The 26,599-nt window shown below is 46.1% G+C and overlaps 1 protein-coding gene across 1 annotated transcript in view; it reads left to right on the top strand.

Moving 5' to 3' along the window:
- The window catches only part of LOC136951961 (calsyntenin-2-like), a 137,532-nt gene that overhangs the window by 44,912 nt on the left and 66,021 nt on the right, over positions 1-26,599 (top strand). The window contains exon 2 of the mRNA XM_067246629.1: positions 13,546-13,668. Coding sequence (XP_067102730.1) covers positions 13,546-13,668 — 123 coding nt within the window. The remainder of the gene's footprint in view (positions 1-13,545; positions 13,669-26,599) is intronic.

Below are 26,599 nucleotides of genomic sequence, written 5' to 3'. Positions count from 1 at the left end.
GGGGGGGTGCAAGACTGCAGGGAAGTGTGTGTGTGTGTGTTTCCATTCTGCCGGATAAAATCTGCATATTTAAAAGCCTCCAGCTATCAATGATTTTTCCACATTATTTTCAAGACGTGGGAAATGAATGTGCATGATTTCTGACTTAATCGTGTGGATCTCATCCTGTAGGATTCCCAACTTAATCATGCTGAATCTCAAACCACCGTTATGCGATCTGTTCCTGCGGAAAATGGGCCACGCCGAATGCGAATGCAGAGCACAGTGCCACTGGATGTGGGTCAGAAAAAACACATTCTCCACCATCACCCCAAACGTCCCTCTAATGTCACAGCCTAACCCTCCCTATCTAACCTTCTGCCACCTGCCCCTTCTCCCTCCCTCTCTCTCTCTCTCTCTCTCTCTCTCTCTCTACCTCTCTCTCCCTCTCTGTCAATGCTCGAGACCTGCATTGCGTTTGATGCTAAGAGGACTTTGAACTGGAGGCAGTATGTCTTTACGCCAAGCTCCGTGGCTAGTCTATGTGCAGTTAAATATTCATGGGGGCAGGAGCCCACCTGGAATGCCGATCGAGCCAGCCCTCCTCTCCCCTTCTGGGGCCCTATTCTGCCAGGGCTGGGGGGGTCTACACCAGACGTGTCTCGCTGAAGCTGGGAGAGGCAGATCCAGCTGTTCCAGGAGTCGGTTCAGGTTGGCGATGAAGTTAGTTACGGTTGAGGTCAGTCGGAAGCGAACGCGAAGGTTTGTTTTTCGGGGGGCATCCGATGTGGGCCGGGGATGGTTTGGGTTGGTCCTGAATAGGGGGTGGTTTGTGTCCTTGTATCTGTTAGCGAGTTAGCGACTGTGTTCTGTGATATTGGTCAGGTTCAGTCCTGGATGTTAGAAGGTCAAAAGTGTTCCTGTGGGCGGGTTAGGGAGGACTTGGTTAGGGATTTTGCTGTTACGGTGGGAGGGAAGGAGGATGTGTTCATAGATGTGTTATAACCCCCACTATAGCATATCCCTACTAGACCACATCCCCTTCCTCCCTGCCACAGCTAACATTTGCTCTGGAGGCGACGATAATGATCTATCAGAGGCAACAATCTGGTCCATCCTTGGTGGTGAACACCGCTATGAGGGGCTGGAGCATTATGCCTGCACACTGCCCTGCGCGCTGCCCTGCGCGCTGCCCTGCGCGCTGCCCTGCGCGCTGCCCTGCGCGCTGCCCTGCGCGCTGCCCTGCGCGCTGCCCTGCGCGCTGCCCTGCGCGCTGCCCTGCGCGCTGCCCTGCGCTCTGCCCTGCGCGCTGCCCTGCGCACTGCCCTGCGCACTTCCCTGCGCACTGCCCCGCACACTGCCCTGCACACTGCCAGGATGGTTGTTGACAGTAACGAGGGTCCTCTGGCTAGCCAGCAATGTTCTCAGAAGTTGAATCAAAGGAAATAGGAGGCACACAAGAGCTCCTGTCCAACACATAAACATGTTTATTTCCAAAATGTTCAAGTGAGACTAAGCCGGTAATGGCAACCACTCACCACTCTCTCTCTCTTTAAGCATCGAGTTGATGTGTCCTAATCCTCTTACTTGCTGGAGTCGAGAGCATGGATGAAGCTGGTGTTGGGCTGGGAAACAGCCTTGCTGCCCCGCAAACACCCTCAGATGGATTCTATTAGCAGACCAACTATGGTGTCTGACCTTGGGAATGACTCGATCAGAATGTATAGGATCAGGACAAAGGGCAACCTGGGCTAGGACCGAAAGCGGGGGTGGGGGGTGAAGTAAAGGCAACCGAAAGGAAAATATGGCACATTTCCAGTGCAAGCCAGCCTCGCAAGAGGACAGTGTCATTTTGTCCGTTGCCGCAAACCCAGCCCCCTCACCACGCATGGCTGTGTTTCATTACAGAGAACTGTGTTGGAGATTAAAGCCATTTGTCATTACCAAATGTCATGCTCACACTGTTTATCATACATTTGGCTCTCTGCTTCTTTTCCCCTTACGTGGTATTGTACTGTAATATATTTTCGTTAACGGCAACGCATTCGGAGGAATACTGGCATGTAGGGGGAGCCAATGGTCAGCATATTTATAATGTCTCCGGAGTGCTAGTGAAGTCGTTTGAATGCCATTACCTGTGCTGGATGCAGACACTCGTGGGGGGTGGGGGGGGGGGGGGGTGGGGGTGAGGTGGCTTTGAGGGTGCTATATCTTTTGATCATATTCCCCATGTGATCTTGGAGGATGTTGAGGTGACCGGCTTGGATGCGCGACAGTGTCCTTACTAGGTTGGACTTTGTTGACTTGCGTGGATTGTCTTTTTCATTCTTATCTCGTCTGTACGATTAGCATCTCTATCTCTCTCTCTCTCTCTCTCTCTCTCTCTCTCTCTCTCTCTCTCTCTCTCACACACTCTCTCCCTTTCTCACACTCTCCCTTTCTTTCTTTGTTTTTCTTTCTCTCTTATCCCTTCCCTCTTTCCTTCCCTCCTTCCTTCCTTCCTTCCCTCTCTCTCTTCTTGTTGTGAACGTAGGCCCACCAAGCACAGTATTATAACTGTAGAAAGGAGTAACCTATTATGTTCTCCTCTCTCTTTGGCCTCAATTTGACAACCACATCATACAGTCACAGTTGATCACTGAATGGTAACACTGGCCATTTCTAAGAACGGCTGCGGTGATGGACGAGAATCTTGTCCTTGGCATCAGTGGTTGAAAAAATGTACTATGAGCTTGTGAATGTACAGCCATTATCCTTTGCTTTTCTTCAGCAATGGCCAAGCTCTGAAGTAGTTCATTACATTTCAATTTGAAACATCCTGTGTTCTTTCCACATATTACGTAACAGATGATTGAACAAATTACGGGGCATTCAACAAAAGAAAATTGCTATGGTATTTGTGAGTCAGGTGGCTGAGCAGTTAGGGAATCGGGCTAGTAATCTGAAGGTTGCCAGTTCGATTCCCGGCCGTGCCAAATGAGGTTGTGTCCTTGGGCAAGGCACTTCACCCTACTTGCTACTCTGCTAAATGACTAAATATAAATATATTTCTGTTCAGAGGGTTACTTATTAGATACAATTTAGGTTTTGTTTATGTGTTTGTGCACATCGGTGTGTTTTGTGCTTGGGTTGTGTGAGTGTTTGTGTGTATGTTTTAGTGTGTGTGTGTTAGTCTTTGCCCGCTGTTCCGGTGACTAGTCTAATGTTCGGCCAGACATCCTCAGAGGCCGTGACGATGGACACCAGATGCACAGTGTCGTGGAGAGGGACATTTTAATGAGTGTTCAGCCTCTCCATCTCTGCCTCCCCCCTCCTCCCTGCCCCCCCCCCCCCCCCCGCCCCCTCCTCCCTGCCCCTCCATGTTGACCCCCTGCTGGGGCGCGACAGCTTCCGCATTCAGACGCTGATTTCAAGTTTTGCGGCAGTCCTTGCGTGTGCGCGTGTGCGTGATTTGGCCGAGCCAGTGCTTGACATGGTGCTGTAATCCAGCTCTAGCGGTGGACCCAGCAGGGGGTCTGGACAAGGATTGGGTGGTGGTGGTGGTGGTGGTGGTGGTGGGGGGGGGGGGGGGGGAGGGGGGTAAAGAGGCCAAGTCTGAGCATTGAGGGCTAGGGATAAATCCAGGCAGCTGTCTAGAGATTAGCAGTGCTTCATATGAATACACCACTTGGACGTGTGTGAGGCTGTCTCGGTCGCTCTGACTGCAGGTGTGTGTGTGTTTGTGTGCGTGTGTGTCTGACAATCCGTCAGACTCTACCTGGATGTCAGTCTAACTGTGTATGATTGTGTTTGTGTGTTTATGTGTGTTTATATACCCCATGGTGAAACATACCCATTTGTTGTAAACAGACACAGTCAGGTTAGTAGGGGGTAAAGCAATCTTACGTTATTATGTTTTTTTTTTTTTTTCTGTATTTACATCGGTGCGGGCCGATGCTGTCTTTGAAATAAAAAGGGAGTGTCTGCTGTTTCTGTGTATGCCTGCTTGTGTGTGTCTGTGTGTGTGCGCGCGTGTATCTGTGTGCGTGCGCACGTGTGTCTGTGTGTGTGGCACGTTTTGAGCGCGTGGTGAACTTGAAACGTCCATCACGGCTACTTCAGCAGTCTTCGAAAAGTATCTTTACCGAGACTTCAAAGCATCTTTACCAAGACCAGGCCACCTTCACCATCACGCCCAACATCACCCTCCAAAGCTACAGGGAACGGGCGTTCTTTTAATGACTAGGCCTGTTTTCCCAAGCGGGAACACTTTTCACACTTCTGAAGGGTGGATGCGAGTCGACAGGGGAAGGATAACAAGGTTGCACATGTGGAGTGGCTGTTTTAGTGACGTTCAATGCATTGACAGGAGAAGATCTGTTTTGTTACACAGAGAACACTGAAAAAGAGTTGACTTTTCTCCTTTCATCCATGTTGATATTCAAAGGTACTATGTGGGTTGACTTCCCAGACGCACATCAAATAACACACACAATCACACGGCAATTTGCTAACTAAATACCCCAACAAAGGAGCACAGCAGCAGCTCCACACACGTCTGACAGTTTTCGTCAAGTGATTAAAGCAGAAACTAAGAGTGAGGACTCTGAAAGTAATCCACCTTTTCCCACCTCTATTGGCAGACGACATTCAGCTGGTCTGTGTCCAGGATGAGGGAGGAGGAGCTGTCACGGACGAGCACAAACACAAAGACACTATTCAGCCACATTATTCAAAAAGAAGCACTCACTCTCCCACTGTTTCTGTTTTTTCTTTGTCTATTTCTCTCTCTGTCTCTCTCTCCCTTTCTCTCTCTGTCTCCCTCTCTCTCTCTCTCTCTCTCTCTCTCTCTCTCAGATATCAGACATATCAGGATATATAACATGAATTGTATGACAAAATAACTGTTTCTTTTTCTGTTGACATACAGAAACGTTTCAACAGTGACACATGGTTGATTCACTGACCCTCAGGCTGTGACATTGTGCCAAGACTTGCTCGACCCTCTACCCTGGACCAAGCCATGCCGTGCTATGTGTTTGGGTTCCAAGTTTATTGACGTGTTGTAACACGTACAAGTAAGGCACATAGGAATCCTTGATCCGGCTCTTCTCGACAGTCTCTGAGCAGTCCAAGTCCCATGAGTAATGTCCTGTCAAATAACCCTCATCTGACTGGATGTGAACAGTGTGCGTGTAGTGCTGTCGGATGGCATGTGTTTGATGCCGAGTTTTATTTACGTGTTATGCCTGGTCCGTAGTGAACTGTGTCATACAGTATAAGAACAGCACTGTCATATGCACACAGACCACACACTCCACCCTGGTATTCCTAGTGGATCTAGAGGGTCTTGTGGGGGCCATGCCTGTCCTCCTCCTCTCCTCCCTCTCTCCCCCTCTCCTGTCCCACCATGTGCGTTTCGCTCCACTTCGATTTTTAGAACGATCGAAGAATCCGAGAGGCCATCTGGAATGGAGGCAACTTCACACTCTTCACTGCGTACAGACACACTAAGTGATTGTGAACTTTGAAGTGCATGTGTGTGCGTTGGGGGGGTTTGCGTGTGCGTTGGCGTGCGCGTCTTCTGCTCGTGTCTGCGTGCGTCCGAAATGCCGACTGTCACAGCGAAGCTAACAGGTTTGGTGTGAGATTGTGGCACCGTGCCTCTCCATATTTAATCACACCGGTTGTCAACTGTGGGCTAGACTGTGCTTGACAGGTGTGGAAATACGTTGTCGACAAACAGATTGCTTTTCGGGGTAGACCTTAGAGAAACAGAAAAGAGAGAAGGAAAGGATGTGGAAGCAACAACAGAAAAGCAGAGAACGGAAGGTATAAGAAGGGAGGACAAATGCTTCCTGTGGTCTGACTTTCTTATTGTGTGCGTGTGGTTTTTATTGTTGCCAACACACACACACACACAGACACACACGCACAAACACACATACAGGCACACACTCCACACTGTTAACCAGATTACTGTGCACGACACACCTCTCTACAAAGACGGTGGCCTTCACTTCAAAAGCTGAGTTCACTGTAACAGGATTACACTTTGAAGCAGTATATTTACCCACTGTGTTATTTTATATTTTTCATCCCGTTTCACCGCCGACCGCAGGCAACCCCCAACTAGCATTAATATTCTTCTAGGATCAAAAACACCAGAAGTTTTATTTCTCTCCCTCTTTATCTTACTTTTCTCTTTCTTTCTTTCTCTCTCTCGCTCGTCTCTCTCGCTCGTCTCTCTCTCTCTCTCTCTCTCTCTCTCTCTCTCTCTCTCTCTCACACGCTCGGTTTTCCTATCTCTGTCTCTCCTTTTTGTGAAACAGTGATGGGCATGGGGCATGCTAGCATGTGCTATTGAGAACCAACACATAAGCAGCTTGATTATCCTGTGAATGCAACATCATAGCAAACGCCTAGGTTAATAATACATGATAATGTCAGTATTTTGTTCCAGCTGATCTGATTTGATTTAAAAAATAGGGCTGTTGGTGTGCTTTCAGGGAAAATATCCACTTTTGCGGATGGCATGGATGCTTTTAGCTTCGGCTGGGCCCATCAGAGAGAGAGAGAGAGAGAGAGAGAGAGAGAGAGAGAGAGAGAGAGAGAGAGAGAGAGAGAGAGAGAGAGAGAGAGAGAGAGAGAGAGAGAGAGAGAGAGAGAAGAGATAGAGAGTGAGTGAGAGAGAAAGAGAGAGACAGAGAGAGAAAGAAAGAGAGAGAGTAGTGTCTGTGTGGCTGGCTTTGTGGCCCCAACTTAATGGATACATCTCTCTTTCTCTCTACCTCCCCCCTTCTCTCTGTTCCCCCCAGGGGCTAAGAGTGGTGGAGAGGCTCTCTGTGCAGTCAGGCTTTACCCATCTCTTCAGGTTAATGACTCTCCATCTCCCTCTCTCTCTCTCTCTCTCTCTCTCTCTCTTCCTGTCGCTATCTCTATGTCTCTCCTCTTTCTCTCCTCCATCTCTCTGGGTTGTTTTTCCTTCCCTTTTTCTCCCTTCATCTTTCAGTCTCTCTTTTTACCTGACCTTACTCCAACTTGGTGGCATCCATCTTTTGTATTTCAACCTAGCTTGAAATAATTACATGAGAAAAAACCTGACCTTTACCATTTTATATATAATTTCGACAAAGCAGGCCAAATCAAAGAGGAGATAAAAGAAAAAGAATAAGTAGTTTAAAGAGAGAGAAATGAAATTGAGTGGGCGGACTGATGGGTTTTCATGGAGCAGAATACTGCGCGTGCTTATGTGTGTGTGTTTTTCTTGACCTTTCAGGGTGTGTGTGTGAGTGTACGTGTGCTGTGGTCGTTGGTGGATGAAAGTAAGCCGGGCCACCAAGGTGCCTGTCGCTAGCCTCTAGGTAACCTCCTGATTAGTTTATCATGAAATATTGAGCAGTCTTGCAAAGCTGACCAGCTTAGCACAGCTGGGGTTCTGAGCCGCCTCCAATAGCCCCTAAGTGAATCACAGACGGCAGCCGTTAACTCTGGCACTGTTGAAACATATATACATGCACACGCACACATAACCTGCCTAAGGCTACAAACAGCAGACACATTCACCTAGACCACAAAGAACAACCTGACCTGTGGTTCACATACAGAAAACATCAGATGTTTGAATTGCGGTCTTCACATTTTCTTTGCTGTTCTCTTAAAACAAACCCCAAGATCCACATACTGAGATCTCATGATGTCATCATGGAGGCTACAAAGTTCTAAACAGCCGCACACACTCAGTCATTTTTTATTTACCAATTTTTTCCCCTTAAGCATCCATTAAACAAGTTGAAAACTCTGGAAAAAATGTATGCGATCCAGCGAATGAATGATAGCCCAGGAGAAGACACTTCCACCAATCGCGAGTGTTCTTGTTGAGAAGGGCCAGTCACGTAGCCTGCTCCTCAGTCGCTCACTGCTCCAGGATGCCCTCCGAGTGTTCCTTCCGGAAGCCGAGGGCAGACGGGGCTATGAGAGGGACAGGTGGGCGCTGGCCTCCATTTGACGTCCGTGCTCCGAGAGACGCACAGTCACCTTGGCTTACGCGTGCTGTTTGAGTAATGAGCTTGCTTCCCTCTACTTTTTTGTGTTCTCCATAAAACTGCAAAAACACCTCTGTCAAAGTTCTTCTGGAGGAGGTGTGTGTGTGTGTGGGGGGGGGGTGCGTGTATCGTTTTATCTCAATTTAGCCTTCCCTACCGCCTCTTTATTTGTAAGTGACAAGGAGGAAGAGAGGGTGGCAGAGGGTTTGAAGAGAGTTTGGAGGCGAGCAGGGATGATGTCAGCGCCATGTTTGATGTCATGTTACTACTGGAGGCTGAGAGGCAAGAACACAGAAGAGATTAAAGTTGGCAAAAGATCTCCAAGGTTCAAAGGAGACTGAGAAATTTGCAAGGATACAACGGGCTTGGTGGAGAGGGAGGGAGGGAGGTGAAAGAAAGGAAGGGGGCAAGGGGAGGTATAGGGGAGAGATGGAAAGAGAGATAACAAGGTGTGTTGTAGGATGCTGTTTTCATGTGGTGGTCCTTCTGGTGAGAAGAAAGGCACGGTATCTTAAGAATTCACTCTAAAGCCGTTGATGGTTATTCCTGGGGGTTTCTAAGCCTAAACTGTAATTGGCTGTTGGTGGCTGTAATGGCTAATTGTCTCCTTCTGCGTTTACTTTTCATTATGCTGAGGTATTCATCATGGCCTCTCGTGTTGACCTTATCTATCACAGTTTAATTTCGTACAGATTTATTTTTAATTATAACTGTTTCTCTTTGGCCCTACCCCCTCCCTTTCACCCAACCGCTAAGCCGTTGCCATGCACCGGTAACGTAGTCGCCCCAGTCGGAGATTAATCAGCCACGACGAGCATCACGGCAATGGCGGGAGTGATATGTCGAGTCAAATCCACGACTCCGGGTTTAATTGGCAGTGAAATGGCGGAGGAAGATTGTCATGGCGACAAACAGCCGACTGTAAAGGTCAGGTGTTCGTGTGCTGTGGCTCACCTCTCAACTGTCACAGCGCCATGATCACATTACCCTGGGGGCCTGGGAAATCTGTCGCCTTTTCACTGAAAGAATGTAATGGATTTTAATAAAGAAAATGATTCACTGCCCTTAAACTGCCCTCGTTAATGATAAGGTGAAATTACATGAGAAAGCTATTATCATTAGAATGTGCTATGAATTTATGGCTATGTGTGAATTCATTTTCGTTTCAATACACTTGCGTGTCATAGCACAGTGATTGCTGGGGCATTGGAAAGGTCCACTGTTACTGTTGAATATCCTGTAGAGCAATACATCACTGGTCTGTCTCGTCATGGGTATTTTGCTAATAAAACCATAAAGTTCTTTGTACTGTATTTTTTATTTCCTTGGAAAATTTATGAAAAACCTTTCATATGTAGCTAAGTAAAAGTAATATGAGGTTTTAGTTTGGCTCCACCTTGAAAAGGGTTAGCGATGTTTGCGTCAAACTGTGCTATGCTCTTTTCTCCTTTTTTTTCTCTCCATGTTGCTCTCTTTTGAGCAGCGTCATCTCATCCTGTGTCTCAGTGGAGAGCCCTGTCTGGAACCTTCCAACACGGATTCTCACTGTTTCTATCAACTGGAGTGCCATTCCAGAAAGGTCACGGTATTTGAATCCTTGCTCAGCTCTAAAAAGGCAAACATAATAAGCCTGCTTAAATCAAACAAGATGGAAGAAAGAAAAAGGGAACAAATGTGTGCAATAGATTTGAGCAATGTGCTCTAGATGTAACAGCTTCTCTTTCTAGGCTAATTGTGTCTTTTACAAGTTTTGTAGACTCGAGCTTTGCTGTGGCAAGCGTCCACCTTTTCCCATTTGGAAACATGGGGCTATCGCCTGCTATTTAAGCGTACCTTTTAAGTACCCATTGAAGATGTTTGTTTTCAAAATTGAGGTCCTAGGACAGTTTGCGTGTGCGGGGCTCTCTCCTGTCAGGATTTATTGTTCGTCACTACACATTGTGTAGGCCTAACCCTCTGGACAAAGAGCCAGAAGGCTTGAAGAAAAAGACCAAGCATCGCAGAGGTCCAATTTGTTGAAAATTACGAATCCTTCTTTTTCCCCTCATTGTCTTTTGTTTCACTGAATAAAGAACTAGCGGAGAGGCACACACCGCCTGGCCACATGTCGTCATTTTCCCGCCTTTGCGAAGTATTGTTTTGCAGCCGTGGTTGAGAGGGTGTCTCTCTTTCTATACTATTGATCAATAGATTAACTGTGTTTAGTTTTGATTCAAGCCGCCATGTTTTAGTGCGTGGTTAATCACTTAGTGCTGGGGCATTACCGCGTTAGCGGGCGTGGATTCGATCGTGCTAAGCGGCTGAAATGGCTCCCCTGGGGAGTGGGGGGAGGGAGGTGCGTTCATTCCTCCTTTCCCCCGGTTTCCAGGTAGCCTGCATTATTTTGCCAGAAGACAGCAGGATATCCATCTGTCTTCTGGTCTCGTCAGGCTCATGCCTCAGGGAAGTCTCAGGCTGTCAACAAACAGTCTAGGTCGCATTCCATTAGGAGCGGGTCAACACGGTACTCCTTATCAGGGTAAACCTCTCAATCAGAGGATGGGGGCGTGATGACATAGTCGAGGTGGCGTGGGGTTGGGGGAGGGGGGGGAGCGGATGTTGTAGACTGTGTGCGCTGCGATTACAGGATGGGGGTGTCGATGCACTAATGACCTCATCAGTCCTGGGGAGAAACCATTACAGCCCACACTTGGAGATCGGTGAGAGCTGGTGATGTCATTAACCCAGGCCAGCGGCGGCGTTGGGGCTGGATGGTGATGACTGATGAGAAGATTCCCTCCGTCTCCTGTTGTACTGGTATTGAGCAGGTCAATGCAGAGAGGATATCAGCTTCGAAAATGAGAATGGGGATTGTCAGTGTATTAAGAGGTGTTGTGTGTCTGTTGAGTTAATTGAAAATGGAAGTAGGTAATGAACTGAGAAAGTGAACTGATGGCTATCCCACAATCCTTCTGGGCCATGCAGGATACAGAAGGTTTCTAAACTGAGCTAGTCGGAAACTCAATCTGGTCTTGATTCTTTCCAAAACCAATTTATAATATAGTAGATTAAACCTGCTTCATGACTAATCACTTTAGGGTTTCCCAAAACCATTCAGCAAAATGGCAATTATTAAATGTCCGCAACAGTGAACTAAGTGGGACACACTCACGGTGTACCTCAAAGACAGAAGAGTGAATCTGTACACAAGTACTTCAACCTGTGCCTGACATGCTATGCTATGCTAAACCATGGAAGCTTTTCTGGTTAGGATTTGGAGGTCAACGGGTTGTCGTAGCTGCAGTGGGTTCAGAAAACTGAACATTGAGGTGCAAACAAACCCCAAACCTTAAGCCCTAACCACTGAGAAACAGCAACCTTTCAAACTACAAATTAAATTGTGCTAATTCATGAAATGGTACTAGTTGCTCACATTGGAGTATAGCCACAAATGGTTAGTTGTAGTTTTGCCTCTTGCTATTGTTGCCGAAAAGAGCTTTTCATAATTGGGTGTGCTCACGCCTTCGGCGAGCACAACCATTGTTCAACCATTGTTCTCTCACATATATCTTCTTCTTCTTATTATTATTATTATTTTTGCCCCCCTAAGGATCCGTCAATAATTGGACTACATAGACAACGTCGATGTCAAAAGTTTAGTCTTGGTAGAGATTGAGTTGCTTGTATTTTTATTTACGTTCCGTTGCACGGTTGAGATGGAAATTAAGTTTCTGTAGCAAAAAGTGCCTTTTCACAACGTCAGCACACGTTAGCAACGACGCATGGATACAAGGTGCATAGATTTGCTGCTGTTGCACAGCGAGTATGCTGCCGTGGTGAACTAGCAGCACATGTACATTTAAGCAAATCAAGACTTGCATGTACAGTAAGTAATGTCACATTAAATAATGTATTTAAACTCAAGCTTGTGTGGTGCGTCGCTGTCTTTAATGCCACAGCCTAAACTTTATGTCAAAAGAAACATTCTAATTTCTGCCGCTTTCAAACAATCCCCTCACTGACGTTTGGCTAGCAATAGCAGCTAGCTTAGCAGCTAGCTTGTTCATAGCGAACTTATTTGAATTTGCCATTTCCCCTAAATAAACGTCAAGCTTATTGAAGTTTTTGGGGGCATATTTTCAGTTAACAGATGGTACTGTTTGAATCGCAATTCCATCTGAAATACTTCCGGTGACAATTTTGTTACAATAGCTTGTTTCAAAGGGGGTTCTTAATGAATTATGCAATATGAGTAGCCTAGCTAGGCTAAATGCTTGAAAATATCATTAGAAGGGAAAAACTTAATGGGATGGACCCACCTGCAACCGACGCAAGCAACCACACACTACAATTTCCCCAGAAATTGTACCCTCTCTAGTATTATTATTATTTTTGGATGGACTGCTGTTCAGGCTTCTCTTTGGCCCCTGAAGGATTTCAGAGGTGGCATCGGTTATTGCACCACAAGGCTTTGGATCATAACAGGCTGTAAAAAGCTTCTGCAATTACAGTTTACTTGCCGTGTAATAGATTTTTTGAAACAGTAGTGAGCATGATTCTTACAGACACCAATGCTTTGCATTGAACAATACTTTTGTGTTTTTCAGTAATTTAATTGGAATCAAAAGAAGTCTGCCAAAGTAACTGCTTTTTAATCAAGAGGGACTAGGCCTACAGGCTACAAAATATTTTTTATGTACACACACTTCCTTTTGTGAAAGGAAGCATAATTGTGACCATTAAAATTGACATAAACTAAAAGGAAACGCTTGATTTTGCAGCTTTTACGCTTTGCAAACCGCACAACATGCCCTCTGCTTTGTTGTCCTCAGCACTCTCCCGCCAAGCGCTGGAGGTCATCTGGGCATTTTCTCGCCATCGCCGAGTCAGCGCGAGGACTGATTCAATGAAAAGGAGTTGAGCAGAAAATGGCTGTTTTGCCTTTGATTGAGAGATGCTAGCGCAGCAAGCGCGCTGTCGTACCTCGGCACGCAGGCCCGAGGGGGTCCTCTCAATTATGCCCCGCTAATCGTTCCCGCCGCTCCTGAACTTTGTTTTGGCTCAGGGAGGGGTTCTCTGCTGGCAACTCGGCGGTGGTCATTGATCAAGCCTGGCTGAGTGCTCTGAGACCTGCAGGGAGCGTTTGGGAGGGAAAGGACAAAGAGAAAGAGGGGAGGGAGAGAATAGATTAGCACAATGAGTAGGTCTCCCTGTGAAAAAGGAAAACGGGGGGAGCTCTGCCAAGAGAAGGGAAGTGTGTGTGTGTGTGTTTGCTGTAGCTGTACTGTGTCTGTAGCTATGGCTGGAAGTCTTGACCACAGAGTGAGGATTTTTTAGGCTGTGCAAGTTAAAGCACGATGAAGGCAGTTGAATAGAGGTATTGAGGAGAGAGTGAACCAATAAAAGTTTTAATTTCATTTCAAACATTTGATTTGAACTGTCATCATGTGTAGATTAAAGTGTCAAACTGATGTTTCCCTCTCTCCTCCCCTCTCTCCCTCTCTCCTCCCCTCTCTCCCTCTCTACTCCCCTCTCTCCTCCCCTCTCTCCCTCTGTCCTCCAGTGAACAAACACAAGCCGTGGATCGAGACGTCCTACCACGGTGTGATCACAGAGAACACTGACGTTGTGCTGCTGGACCCCCCCCTGGTGGCCCTGGACAAGGACGCCCCCGTCCCCTACGCAGGTATGGTCCAGTCCTCTGTCAGGCGGTTGGGAGAGGAACATACCAACTAGGCGGAATTGGGCATGAAATATCAAAGTTAATTGTAATGGGTGAACTTGGCATCTGGCAACACATAGGAAAAAGGAAATTATATAAGCAATTTGGAAGGGGAATTTACAGAACAAACACAAACTCCTAGATTTGTCTTATTCTTTATGATTTCTCTGTACTTATAATTTCTACTGGTTAAAACCCACTTACATTTCAGTCAGTGTCTTAAAGTCAAACTGAATCCAGCCAGTTGACCATCCCAGCTACCCCGGTGGGTTGCCAAATCCTGTGGGTTGCCAGACCTAGTGGGAAGGTGCTTGCTGGAGGCTGTTGGCTAGCCCCTCCAGACCTGACAGCTCAGCTCTGGTGCCTCCCGCCAGGCTCCCAGCAGGGTCTGGGGTTGGAGCCCACCCTGTCTGGCCTGGCCTCGCTCTGATGTAGTCCCACCAGTTAGATGGCTGCATCTGTGTGTGTGTGTGTGTGTGTGTGTGTGTGTGGAGACTGTGGCGTGGCCTGAGGGTAGAGACTGTAATGGCCACCCTACAGTGAAGAGAGAGGGAGGGGGGAGAGAGGGAAGGGAGAGAGGGGGAGGTGGAGTGCTGATGAGGTGGCTGAAAGAATGCAGGCTGACTGGTGTTTGTCCTCGGGCTCTGGAGAGACTGACACCCAATCACACACACACACACACTGACTCAGGGGTTGAATGTGGTATCTTTTCGAGTCATTGGTAGGACCTATAGATGTGATGGAGAATTGCTGACCTTGTTACGAAAACATACATGTTTTATACACACGAGACAACACCCACACATCTCTACCCCCCCCCCCCCTCCCCTTTCTATCTCTGACTTATTTACCTCAGTAATTGCCCTCTGTCTACCAGACGCTCCTCTTTCTGTCTCTCTTTTATCTTGTTTTATCTTTTTCTATCTCACTTCCTCTCTCTCTCTCATTCTTTCTCTCTCTCTCTTTCTCACTCTCTCTCTCTCTCTCTCTCTCTCTCTCTCTCTCTCTCCCATCCCGTCTCTGTCTTTGGTATGGTTGTGGACGACTCTGGAAGGCACAGCTGGGGCGTGACAGTGACAGTTAGTCAGTAATTAGCTAAAGTGAGACCGCCCCCCCCCCCCCCCCCGCCCTGTGAGCTGAGTGAGAAGGCCTTGCACGGTGACGGCTCACGCCTCATTAATCACACCGGCAGTCTCTGCATCTCTCCCAAGGTAGGTCTGACGGACATCCGTCACGCACACACACGCACACACGTGCTGACGTACACACGCTCTGTACCGAGGTGCTGACCTACCGATGGACATACTGCTGGAGAGTTGCATGCTGCCATAACACACACTGCCAATACTTAACATCAGGGGTGTTCAGTCCTGGTCAAATGAATGGGTTGTTATCAAGCTCTGTGGAAGCCTGGTAATGACCATTCATAAGAATCAGGTGTGCTGGAGCAGGGAAACATGTAAAACATGCAGGACTTTAATGGACTCTGAGGACCAGGATTGAACACGCAAACACGTCACGTTTTCACACGCACGTTCACAATCACACACACATGCGCGTACACACACACACACTTACAGTATATACACTCAGAGCCATATTTCTAACCTATTATTTGCTCTCATTACTAAGCCTCCCACACACAGAGAATGCACCAGAAGTCATTATAATGATTCACATGCTTTTGCTTCGCTGGGAACAGTTGTTGATTGGGTACTTAGTGTTTGAGGCTATCTCACTGTAAATCCAATAGACTAAAAAATCATTGATCACGAGAGACGTAGCAATTTGCTGAGTAGCTAACACCATTGCAGGTTTTGCGTATGTTTAAAGCGTTACAAATCATCTGTGTGTGTGTGTTTCTTTATGTACTAAGTGTGTGCTTGTGTGTGACTTGACCACTGAACTGTATCCAGTCAACAGTGATTCTGTCACTGCACCTGACTGTCAATCTCCAGACTGTCAGAATGACATCCCTCACCAGAGCTGATGTGCTTTGCTTCAACTGAAAGCTGTAACACACCGACTAAAAAGATGGTGACAGTTTGTCAGAACGACTGAGCTGTCACTGGTGTGTCAATGGTGCACACTCTCAAAGACAAATGACCAATGAATGTCCACCCCAAAAAACAGCAAAAAAACCTGGTTGAAAATGCTCAAATGTTGTGACACATTCACTGTGTTGCAAGACCTACTATATAATTTACAGATCAGCCCAATACAGCTATGAAATTCAAATAGACGTTTCAAGTGGCAATGTGAACTTTAAAACAGTACCAGTGGATAAGGCAATCCCTTTAAAACAGCTGAAGTGCTTATTATTGTATTCTGCCCGCCAGGTGTTTTTGGAGAGAGCTAGTTTATACAGTTCTCTTTTTAAAGTGGTCCAGAATTAGGGTCAGTCGGTAAGTGGTACATAGGGTTACATAACTTGACACAGGTTCGGCTCTTATTGGTTGCTAATGAGGTTCTGTAATAGCCACACACACATACACACAGGCACACAATGTTTCTTTTCTCATTTTATAATAACATGCAATATATCACATCCATGTGTAATATGTAGTTGACCTGCACACACAAACACAGCAAGACAAGACCTGCACACACACACACAGCAAGACAAGACCTGCACACACACACACACACAGCAAGACAAGACCTGCACACACACACACACAGCAAGACAAGACCTGCACACACACACACAGCAAGACAAGACCTGCACACACACACACAGCAAGACAAGACCTGCACACACACACACTCTTAATGCACCAACACACCTACCACACACAATTGGCAAAACTGTTAATTTCATGCTCAAAATCACACATTGTAAACTAAACTCAAACACAAAAATACACTAAACATGACACCATGTCTACCAAAACAGTAACACACGTTCTCTTTCAACAGGAACATTTAGTCAATCATAGCACAATGTCATAAAAACATGGAATTACAGAAACTGCATTATTTTATTTGTGTCAGGTTTCACAGTATATGGATCATAGATTGTGTTTTGCAATGCAGTTTCTTTTGAAGCCTCTCAAAAAAAAAAATCTAAAGTTTTGTAAATGCATGCATTTTGTTTCTTTTGCTGCAGAAATTCAGTACAAAAAATGAATGACCCATCTCAGAGTAGCTTTATAAAATGTAGACAGAAGACAGAGAATTGCTGCAGTAAAGGCTTTATTTGCAACAGGACATTACTGCAAGATAACAGAAATATGCAATATAGCTGCCATTTACAGTATTTCATCAGTTACCCTGGCTACCCTTCTTTGTGCGCCACCACACATTCTAACTCCTCGCCCTTGTCCCACTCCTCTCCCTTGTCCTGGTACTTGTCTTCCTCTCCCTCGTGCAGGCATTATTCTTACTTTCTTCGTGTTGCTCAATATTGTTCTTTTTCCACACAAGATCAGCCCAAAAAGGTTCTCTTTATATACCATATGGTCACGCAATTGAAATAACCTCAACACCTGAATGTTTCCTAGTTGGGAATCAGCTGTGATTTGTTTGCATAACTTTAACTAGCTGTTTCTAGTAGCAATGGAATAAAATACAGGGGATATATTTGTGTTGCAATTCACAATATGAACAGCTGTTGACTTTGACTTTAGCCAATAAGTTGGGTTTTGAACATGATGTTATCTGTTCTGACATACAGTGTGAAAGCATTGGTAAATTGGGCAGTAAAAATCGATTGTTTTGGTCTTGGTTGAGCTTGTGTGTAAAAGATTTCAAGCATTTTAAATTTGTGTTTACTCTATGCATTTTGTGTCAAAACAACAAGACATTTGTTATTTGTATAGCCTACACAGACGGATGTTGTGCTAACTGTGTCAAGAGTTTAGGAAACTTGTTAAAAGTATTGAAAAAATGGTCATAGCAATTGTAAAATACCGTAATAATCTGGACTGTTTTTGATTAACTGCACACTGTGGGTGTGTTTGTGTGTGTGTGTCAAGTTTTGTCACTATGCCAGTGTGAACTGCTTATTGTTTATATCATTTATCTGATTCACTGATTTCACTTATTTACGTGAAATTATTTACAGTATAAGTCTTTAGTTTTGTACTATTTGTTTCTTCATCTTGTGGTTTGTACCATATGTAAAACTTACCATCTAATTTATGTTTCAAGGTTTACAGTATTCATATTTTTTTCTAAATTAATTCTGGGGAAGAAAAAAAACACGTCCATAAGCAGCCATGGAATTCTGAATTTTATAGTTTTAGCAAAGATCCCTATTCATTCAGTGTCACAACAAAGAGCGCTGAATGAATATGAGTAAACAAAGTCTAGCTAATATGTTGTGATTAATTAGCCTCTCGCTGTTTGTGTGATTGGAAAACAGAGCTGATGCTAAGAAGGGCTAATGACAAACAGCTTCTCATTAGCAGTTAGTGGCTAGCAGGGGTTAGCAACTCCTTCTTGACGCAGCTCTGTGGGAGGATATCAGCATACCATACGTTGACGCGTTGATTAATCTGTTAGGGATTCATCGTCTTTTGTTTGTGTGATAATGATTATAATAAGAAGAAGAATACTGTAATTATATAGCACATTTCATACAAACATTGCAGCTCAATGTTCTTTACATAAAATCAATAATACAAGTGATAAAATTAATCAAAATTAATAAAAAATAAGAATACAAATTGAAATGTAACTCATGATTATGCATGATCTACACCGTTAATTGTTAAATTCTGAGGGAAAAAGGTTTAAACCCCAAATGGTAGTTTATGATATTGTGCGATTCTTTTGAACCGATCTTTTGCGTAACTTGATTATTTAGAGATGGATAAGGAAGAGGACTTTGTGTGGAGCTTCAGATATGTCTTTGGGAGGACTTCTATGCAAACACCTGAGAGTAGATGTTCTGGTGTTTTCACCCACCCAGGTCTCCAAAATTAACTTGTCTTCTGTCAATTTAAGTACTCTCAAAGGTGCTCTTTACCCCAAATGACTCCAGGCTTAGCATGATTGAAAATGAAGAATCAAGATGTTGAAAAGTCCCAAAATAGAGTGTTGACTTTAGAGGTAGCAATTGGTAAGACTAGAGGGTGGGTAATAAGACAAGTTTTTCTGACCAGGTGCCGGTCTATCTGGTTCTTCAGAAGACGAGAGTTCAAAGCTGTTGCTTTAAGCCATTAAAAAGTAACATTATTGAATTTGACCACGGTGAGAGAAGTCTTTTTAGAGGTTGTAATGTACCTCTCTCCTTTCTCTCTGGCCTTTCCAGGTTTTTACTCTCTTTCTCTCATTCTGTGAATAAACCACCTCTCGTTTTCTGCCATTCTTTGGGGAGGAGCGAACTGTAACCTGGCCAGTTAGGCCTGTTACCTCTGTTACCCAGTCAAGACCACTTCTCCTTCACTCACGTCCCACCTCTCCCATTCTCAACTTTTGTTAAATCACTCGCTCAAGTCAGAGAAATAGATTCTTCAACTCTTGTCGATAATTGCTTGTATTCCATGGTCTTTTTGAAGGTTACTTGTGGATATGGACCAGGTTTGACTGGATTCACTCAGCTGGTTTAGCAACTGACCACACTCTGGTTTTATAGTTCTGACAGCAACACGGTCACATTCAGGTCAAAGGGAGACAATTTCCATCAAAATGTCTACACTGCCAAATGTATTTATTGCAAAGTGCAGCTTACAGTAGCACTTTAATGAGGTGATGTTTTTTTTTGCTGGTGCTAAAAAGTACCACACACTCTCCCAAGCTGAGAGGCAATAGAGCCATCATTCTGCCATTGTATGCAGACTATTTTATTAATGAAGTACTGAAATGCAATCTGCTTCCTCACTGAACCACGCAGACGAGCTAAATCGTCTTTGTAATGAGATTTTTTTCCATCCTCTTATGTTTCTGTCTCCTGATGAGTTAGTGAACCTAAGAACTGGAAGGGTTAGGGTTGAGGGTGCCTGACAACTTAGAGAAACGCTCTGAAGCAAGGCGCGACATACTGGAGGATACAGGTTTTTTAAATGGAGGAAGATGCAAAATCTGGAAAATCACAGCGATGGTATTATTGTTTATTCTGAAAGACTGTTTTGCATGCTGTACGGACTGACCTTGCAACGCCTGTGAGCGTTCTCAATGCTGAAGTGGAAGTTAGATTGAATGTTTTGTATCAAGTGTATCATTTTGATGGTAGGGGGTGTAATTGTAATTTTAATCACAATTCAATGTTATTCAACTACAATTCGAATTACTTTTTCAAATGTGTTTTGTACCATCTCTGTGGCTGATCCTGGACAGTATGACCTTTGCAGCTAAGTACTCTTGTGAAACCACATAAAATACATGGGAATCCAACCTGGAAGATGGAAGGGCTGGTCTGACTAATGCTCAGTAGTATCAGAGTGAGTCATGTAGGAGTTAGTTTCAAGCACTAATGAGCGCTCTGATGGGGAAAGAGGTTTTTCTATTTCTATTTTTAAGGCTGTGGAAATGGTGTTTTGTACAACATGGTGCGAGTGTCCTGCTAATGCTATCTAATGTGGTCCCTTATGAATGATGCATAGAAGTAGTATAGATTCATATGTAATTTGTTGCTATAATGAGGACCACTGTTGAGACTAGAATCAGGGGAGCATGGGCAACTTGGTGTGTGAGTGTGTGTTTGTTTTTGTGTTAGTTTGTTTAAAATACGTATATCAAATATCTCTCAATGTTTTTACTTTATATGTAACTAGACCTTTCAGACCAGTTTTTCCTACACACACACACACACAAACACACACTACTGTAGTAAGCATAGCCTGTGCAAAGAACAACATGTAACATGCTTATGCTCTGGCTCATGATGATTAAGCACTTTTTGCTCCATCCCTGCCCCCCCCCCCCCCACCTCCACCTCTCCCCCCCCCCCCCCCATCTCCACCCAAATGACATAATCACTGATCTCAGAGTAGCTCAGAAGGTGGATCAAGCTTCAAACTACTTCCTCCACTCCTCCTCGCCTCAGCAGTGCCTCAGCCCATACGCTCCCCTCTTTGATATCCTACAACTCCCGCCCGGATTTAATCCCCTTTTACCTCCTGTCAGCGTTCTGTCTCCCTTTTCCTCCCCCCTTACTTCCTCCCCGTCATCTGAAGCCGTTTCCACCGGACTCTGCTCCATGTGCTGTGATGGTGTGTGTCGGCGTGACAGAAACTTTTTGACGCCTTGCTGTCTGTCTTTGTATTCCTTCCATTTCTTATCCCTCTCCACCTCTCTTTCTCTCTTCCACATATCTTCAGATTTTCTCTGTATTCCTCAATCTCACTCTCACCACCTCTCTCTCTCTCTCTCTCTCTCTCTCTCTCTCTCTCTCTCTCTCTCTCTCTCTCTCTCTCTCTCTCTCTCTCTCTCTCCTTTTATCTCTCTCTTTCTCTCTTGCTCTCCCTCTCCCTCAATCTCTCTCTCTTTCGCTCTAGCTCTCCCTCTCTCTCTGCCCCTCTTTCTCTGCCTCTCTCGCTCTCTGGTTCTTTCTCTCATTGTCTTTCCAATAACTAATGTGGTGACTCAGACATGCAGACTGCTCATCTCGACCACGCTTAGCAGGACACAGGGAGCTTTAGATGTGTGCTCGGCATGCATTCTGAACACTGTAAAGACCACACAGAACCACACCTGACAAGCACTTTACATTTGTCATGAGGAATACTAGCTTGCATAAGGGTATCAATTACAGTAATGGGATCCCAGGAAACAGTTAAGATGCGCGCACACACACAGATACATACTTACATTGAAGTCAGTTCCAAGTTGTTTATTGTATAATCTTCATTCTCCTTGCCCTTGGGCCGCATTAGTTTGTCTTCGGCAAACATTCTAAAGCAGTTATCAGCTCTGTCTAGCACAAAACTGTTACACAAGTCCTTTATTATGAGACACTGCAGTTGCGAGACTGCAGTGTCTCACTGTGCAGTGTCTAGCATTGATGAAAACATACTGGAGTCACAAGAACACACACAGACCTCTGTACAGACAGTCATAATCCAGAGTGCTTTAACCTTGCAGCTCTTGAGGAATTTTGTTCTGTCAACATCTCTGTGCTGAACCGAGTACTGAATAGTTGACAGTGCCTGTCATTATAACACATGTCAGTACTGTCAGATTATTACCCCCACCCCCAGCCAGTCTTCATTTTCTGTATAAACTCAAATAAAATGGAGATGTATACAAGGATCTTTGCTGTGGCGTCCTCAAGGGAACACTTTCAGGATCCCTATCAGAAGGCTATTTAGACTCATTTTCTCATCTATCTATCGCTGCCCATAGCTTTTTTTTCTCTCTCCAAATGTTCATGCTATTACGGGCTAATGTAATGTCAGCATGTTCCCCAGCACGTGATTCCTAAGCTCAATGAACAGACAGATGAGGAGGAGGTGGGGGGGGTTAGTTAAAGGATGAGAGATGAGGGATGATGGATGGCACCGGTCTACCACAGTGATGTCGGTGACACCTTCAAGCGCTGTGGCAGAAAACATGACTTGTCCTGTGTGTTGTTCATTCGCTTCTAATGAAGACTAGATCATACGTGTGTATATTTGCATGTCCCTGTCTTACATGACCGTAGGATGAACATGCATTTGTAATTGCGCTGTGACATGAACACACAGCCTGTAAGTAAGCCCCTGGGTTGTCAAGGAAACACTGTCTTCATCAAATCCTAGAAGTTCATAGTTTACAACATATCAGGATGCATTGATGGTCATTGAGACATTCAGTCGAGCAAGTACAGCAGAATCAATAATAGCAGAAATCAAAGAGGAAGCACATCTTGGAATAGCTCCAATTTATCTTATTTAAATGGAATGATTAAGGTATGATTTTGGGTGCAATAAACATATCGAGCTTAATGATTTAGGTAAGTTTGAGTGTGATATGTGCTATGAAGAGATAAAAGTCCATGAAAGAACGAATGAATAAATATTGTGTCAGATGCTAAATTGAAGGTATAGAATGTCCGTTTCAAGCGAACCGTGAGTTCCCTAATTTAACAAACATCCAAGTGACACACACACATCACACATTGTACCTACAAACCCTCTCAATGCACAAAATGCCAAGAAGAGATCCCCGCTTCTCAGAAAGGCGCCGGTCCAATTTCCTGGAATGTCACTGACACAGGGATTAAACATGTCCCTGACCCCCAGGGCAGACCATGTCCGCCCAATCCCCTCAAAACAAGAACATCTGATCTGAGCGGCAGGAGAGGAGCACGTCTGCTCCGTCTGGCCGGCGGGCAGGGCGAGGGCTGACGGAGGGAGAACAGGGCAGGGCTGGATCTGGGTGGAGGCGCCGGAGGCCGGGGGGGGAGGGACACACACTGGTTTCAACTTGTTGTCTTCAAAACAGCAAGATGTTTAATTGTGACAGACGGAAGGATCAGATGCAAAGGAGGAGTGTTTAGATGTGGAAGGATGGGATGAGAAGGGAGGTGCGTGCGGCGTGTGATTGAATTTAGGGATGCTTTCTTTGAGTTTCGGAGTTGTTTGCAATTTAGCTGTATCTTGTAAAAGGATGTTGGAATGGTCCACGGAGAAGAGCTCGCAGAATTACTGAAATTGAGTGTACACGATTGCCCGCCAAAATCCAATCTGCTCCATGCCCCCTCTCTGTCACTTTGAGAGGTTGACGATGCCTGGGTGCTTGTGACAGTCCAATTAAGGACATTTGCATATCTGGGGGCCTAAATTATTGTCACCCGTTGGAGCGTAAAATAGACGTACAACTCTGAGAGAGATAGTTGATCTGGGGACTAAAAACCAAGAAGAAAAGAGATCCTCACTGCTGGAAATCCCTATCCCCCCTTTTCACCCTCCCTCCCTCCTTATCCCTTCTCCTCGCTCCCCCCTTGTTTTTCCTCCCTCCATATCTCTCCCTTTTTCCCGCCTTTAAATCGTTGGACCGACGCCTCTCTTCCTGCATAAGCCTCCGTCTCTTACCCCCTCCTTACACCTCTCTCTGTCTCCCTCTCTCTCGCGCTCCCATGTCCATGCCCAGGGCTCGTGGAGTGTGAAGGTGTGTGTCAGCAGAAGGGACTCGGGGCATTCCTGCAGTGTCTGGAGGCTCTGGCGGCGAGATGAGGGCCGTGTCGAACCAGCCACAATGTCTCCATTCACATTGAAGCCCCTCCTCCGCCCCTTTCTGGCCCTGGCCCTGCTCTGACCCCCCTTCATCACCCCCATCACCCCCATGGCTCCTGCTCTGACCCCCCTTCATCACCCCCATCACCCCCATGGCTCCTGCTCTGACCCCCCTTCATCACCCCCATCACCCCCATGGCTCCTGCTCTGACCCCCCTTCATCACCCCCATCACCCCCATGGCTCCTGCTCTGACCCCCCTTCATCACCCCCATCACCCCCATGGCTCCTGCTCTGACCCCCCTTCATCACCCCCATCACCCCCATGGCTCCTGCTCTGACCCCCCTTCATCACCCCCATCACCCCCATGGCTCCTGCTCTGACCCCCCTTCATCACCCCCATCACCCCCATGGCTCCTGCTCTGACCCCCCTTCATCACCCCCATCACCCCCATGGCTCCTGCTCTGACCCCCCTTCATCACCCCCATCACCCCCATGGCTCCTGCTCTGACCCCCCTTCATCACCCCCATCACCCCCATGGGCTCCTGCTCTGACCCCCCTTCATCACCCCCATCACCCCCATGGCTCCTGCTCTGACCCTCCCACGCCCACCTCTCCTCCGTCCACCGATGGCACCCCGAGTGCTTTTCTGCCGCCGCGCCTCAACTTCACCCGTGGAACGCCAGTCCTCGTTCAAAAGAGCATCGTGTGCGGGGATGCTCGCACTGCATGTGGGAGCAGAGAGCATGGGGACGATGGGGCGTTACTTCCTGGATCAAGGTGTGACACCGCTGACGGTGTCTGTAGTTGGGGATGTCTGTCTGACGTGACGTCTTCGGTTGATGGAAAGCGGCACGTGCGCACTGCGATGACGCGAGCTCACTGAGCGCTGCGTGATTCTCATTCTCATTAATTACACATGAGCTGTGAGCATGAGGCGTACGCCAACTTTGACAGCACCTCAAAAGAATTATAGTGCAAGGCAAGATTATACAACCGCACTGTAAGTTGCAGCCATATGCCATTTTGTATAAAGAATTCATCAGAGATGTGATTCTTGATCCTTTGAATGATCATGCTCCCATTTTGATGTTCATCAAATCATGTGAGCAAATCCTTGCATAAAAATGTTTCATGTACTGCATGTTTGTCCATGATTTTACAGTGTGACCACCGCAGCTAAACTAAAAGGTGTGTGTGTGTTTACAGACGGTAGCTAGACAGGGTGTGGCTGTCCTCAAAGGTTAATGTCATTACAGTCATTGAAGTGATACCCGGGTTAATTGAGACACAGACACCAACCGAATTATTAGTCTGACCCTTTTATGTCGCTGTGGCACAGCCATAAAACTACAAGTCCCATTAATGTAGGAAAAGACAGGTCCTCGGTGTGATGTCACTCAGGGATACACTGGAACACTCTAGCTGAGAGTGTTCCATCGTAAAAGCCTCACCCCGCACTTGGCAGTGACACAGGGGTCCTCTTGTGTTATTGTCGGCTGTCTGAAAGAGTGCCAAAGCGACAAGCACTAACACGAGGAGAGTGAACGCACTCACTCAAAAGGGTCCTCATCCTGATGGCTGGCCCATCAAAAGCCTGATGATAAAAGGTGGTCCTGTCTCCAGAGACTCCGCCCCCACCCCCCATCTCGGGCTGCTTTAAGCAGAATAATTTACTGGAGCCGTCACCCCTTGCTAAGTAATCATCAAGTGTCGGTGTGTTTTATCTTGTGCATTTAATCACAGTTGTAGGTTTAACATCCCCTGGACACCTCCTCTTCTCTTCCCAATAAAAAAAAAAACAGTCGTCCAAAAAAAAAGTGTTTTGCAGCTCACCAGAGGAAATTGCGAAAGCATTCAGCTCTGAATGACTGGGCAAGTCCTCCCTGGTGGACTACAACTAGTGTCCACCCATCTACGCTCTGCTAGTCTCCTCCAGTGTCCTTTTGTAAAGGCCCCAGAGACTAAAGAGAGTCAGGAACTCAGCGCTGAACAAGAGGGGTGTTAGGTTTGTGCATTATTGAGAGAAAGTGCATCCCATCTTTTTTGTCATAAGCAATCTGGATGTCAGGATTAGGGTGTCGCCTTGCAGACGGGAGTATATTAGTGGGACACAATGGCTTTTCCAAGCAGCGATTGTGTTTTATTTGTCCTCACTTGGGTGTTTTCTTTGCGGTGCTCTGGGTTCATCCCTGTCATCTTCCTCTCGCCTGATCCCTTTTGAGATCCTGACAGTTACACGCTCAGTGGAGAACAGTGAAGAGAGCCTCAGCGACGCAGTCTTTCATTGAGGCTGTCATATTTCATTCAAATCCAAAAGCCAGGGCATAAAGCACAAAGAGAAAGTGATGTGGGGGTGGTGTGTGTGTGCGTGCGTGTGTGTGTGTGTGGGGGGGGGGGGTGAGAGTGAAAGACTAAAACATGAGCCCCCCCCCCTCCCCAAAAAGAGGAGAAAAATGATTGGTCTGAGCGTTCATCATCCGCCGTTTGACACGCTCAACGCGGCGATGAGTCGCTGTGACAAAGGAGATGTGGGATGTGATAAATGTGCCCGGCGTGTAAACCGTAATGGTCCAACCTTGGGACGGGAGCGATTTGCCGATATTTAATTAACTGTAATGTGATCAATCAGAGCGTAAAGGATGGTACTGTATGCGGGGGCCCAGTCCACAGCCAGAAAGATCCAACAGCTCAATACGTCTGGAGAGAGCTCAGAGGAAAAACAACACCTAACAAATGAGCCTTGGGACGTCTTGAGCCAGCCTTAACTTTATTATGAAGAAAGACTTCATT

The sequence above is a fragment of the Osmerus mordax genome, chromosome 11 (genome assembly GCF_038355195.1).
Source record: "Osmerus mordax isolate fOsmMor3 chromosome 11, fOsmMor3.pri, whole genome shotgun sequence".
In the NCBI taxonomy this organism is placed as follows: domain Eukaryota; kingdom Metazoa; phylum Chordata; class Actinopteri; order Osmeriformes; family Osmeridae; genus Osmerus; species Osmerus mordax.
This window is presented reverse-complemented; position numbering and strand designations above follow the sequence as displayed.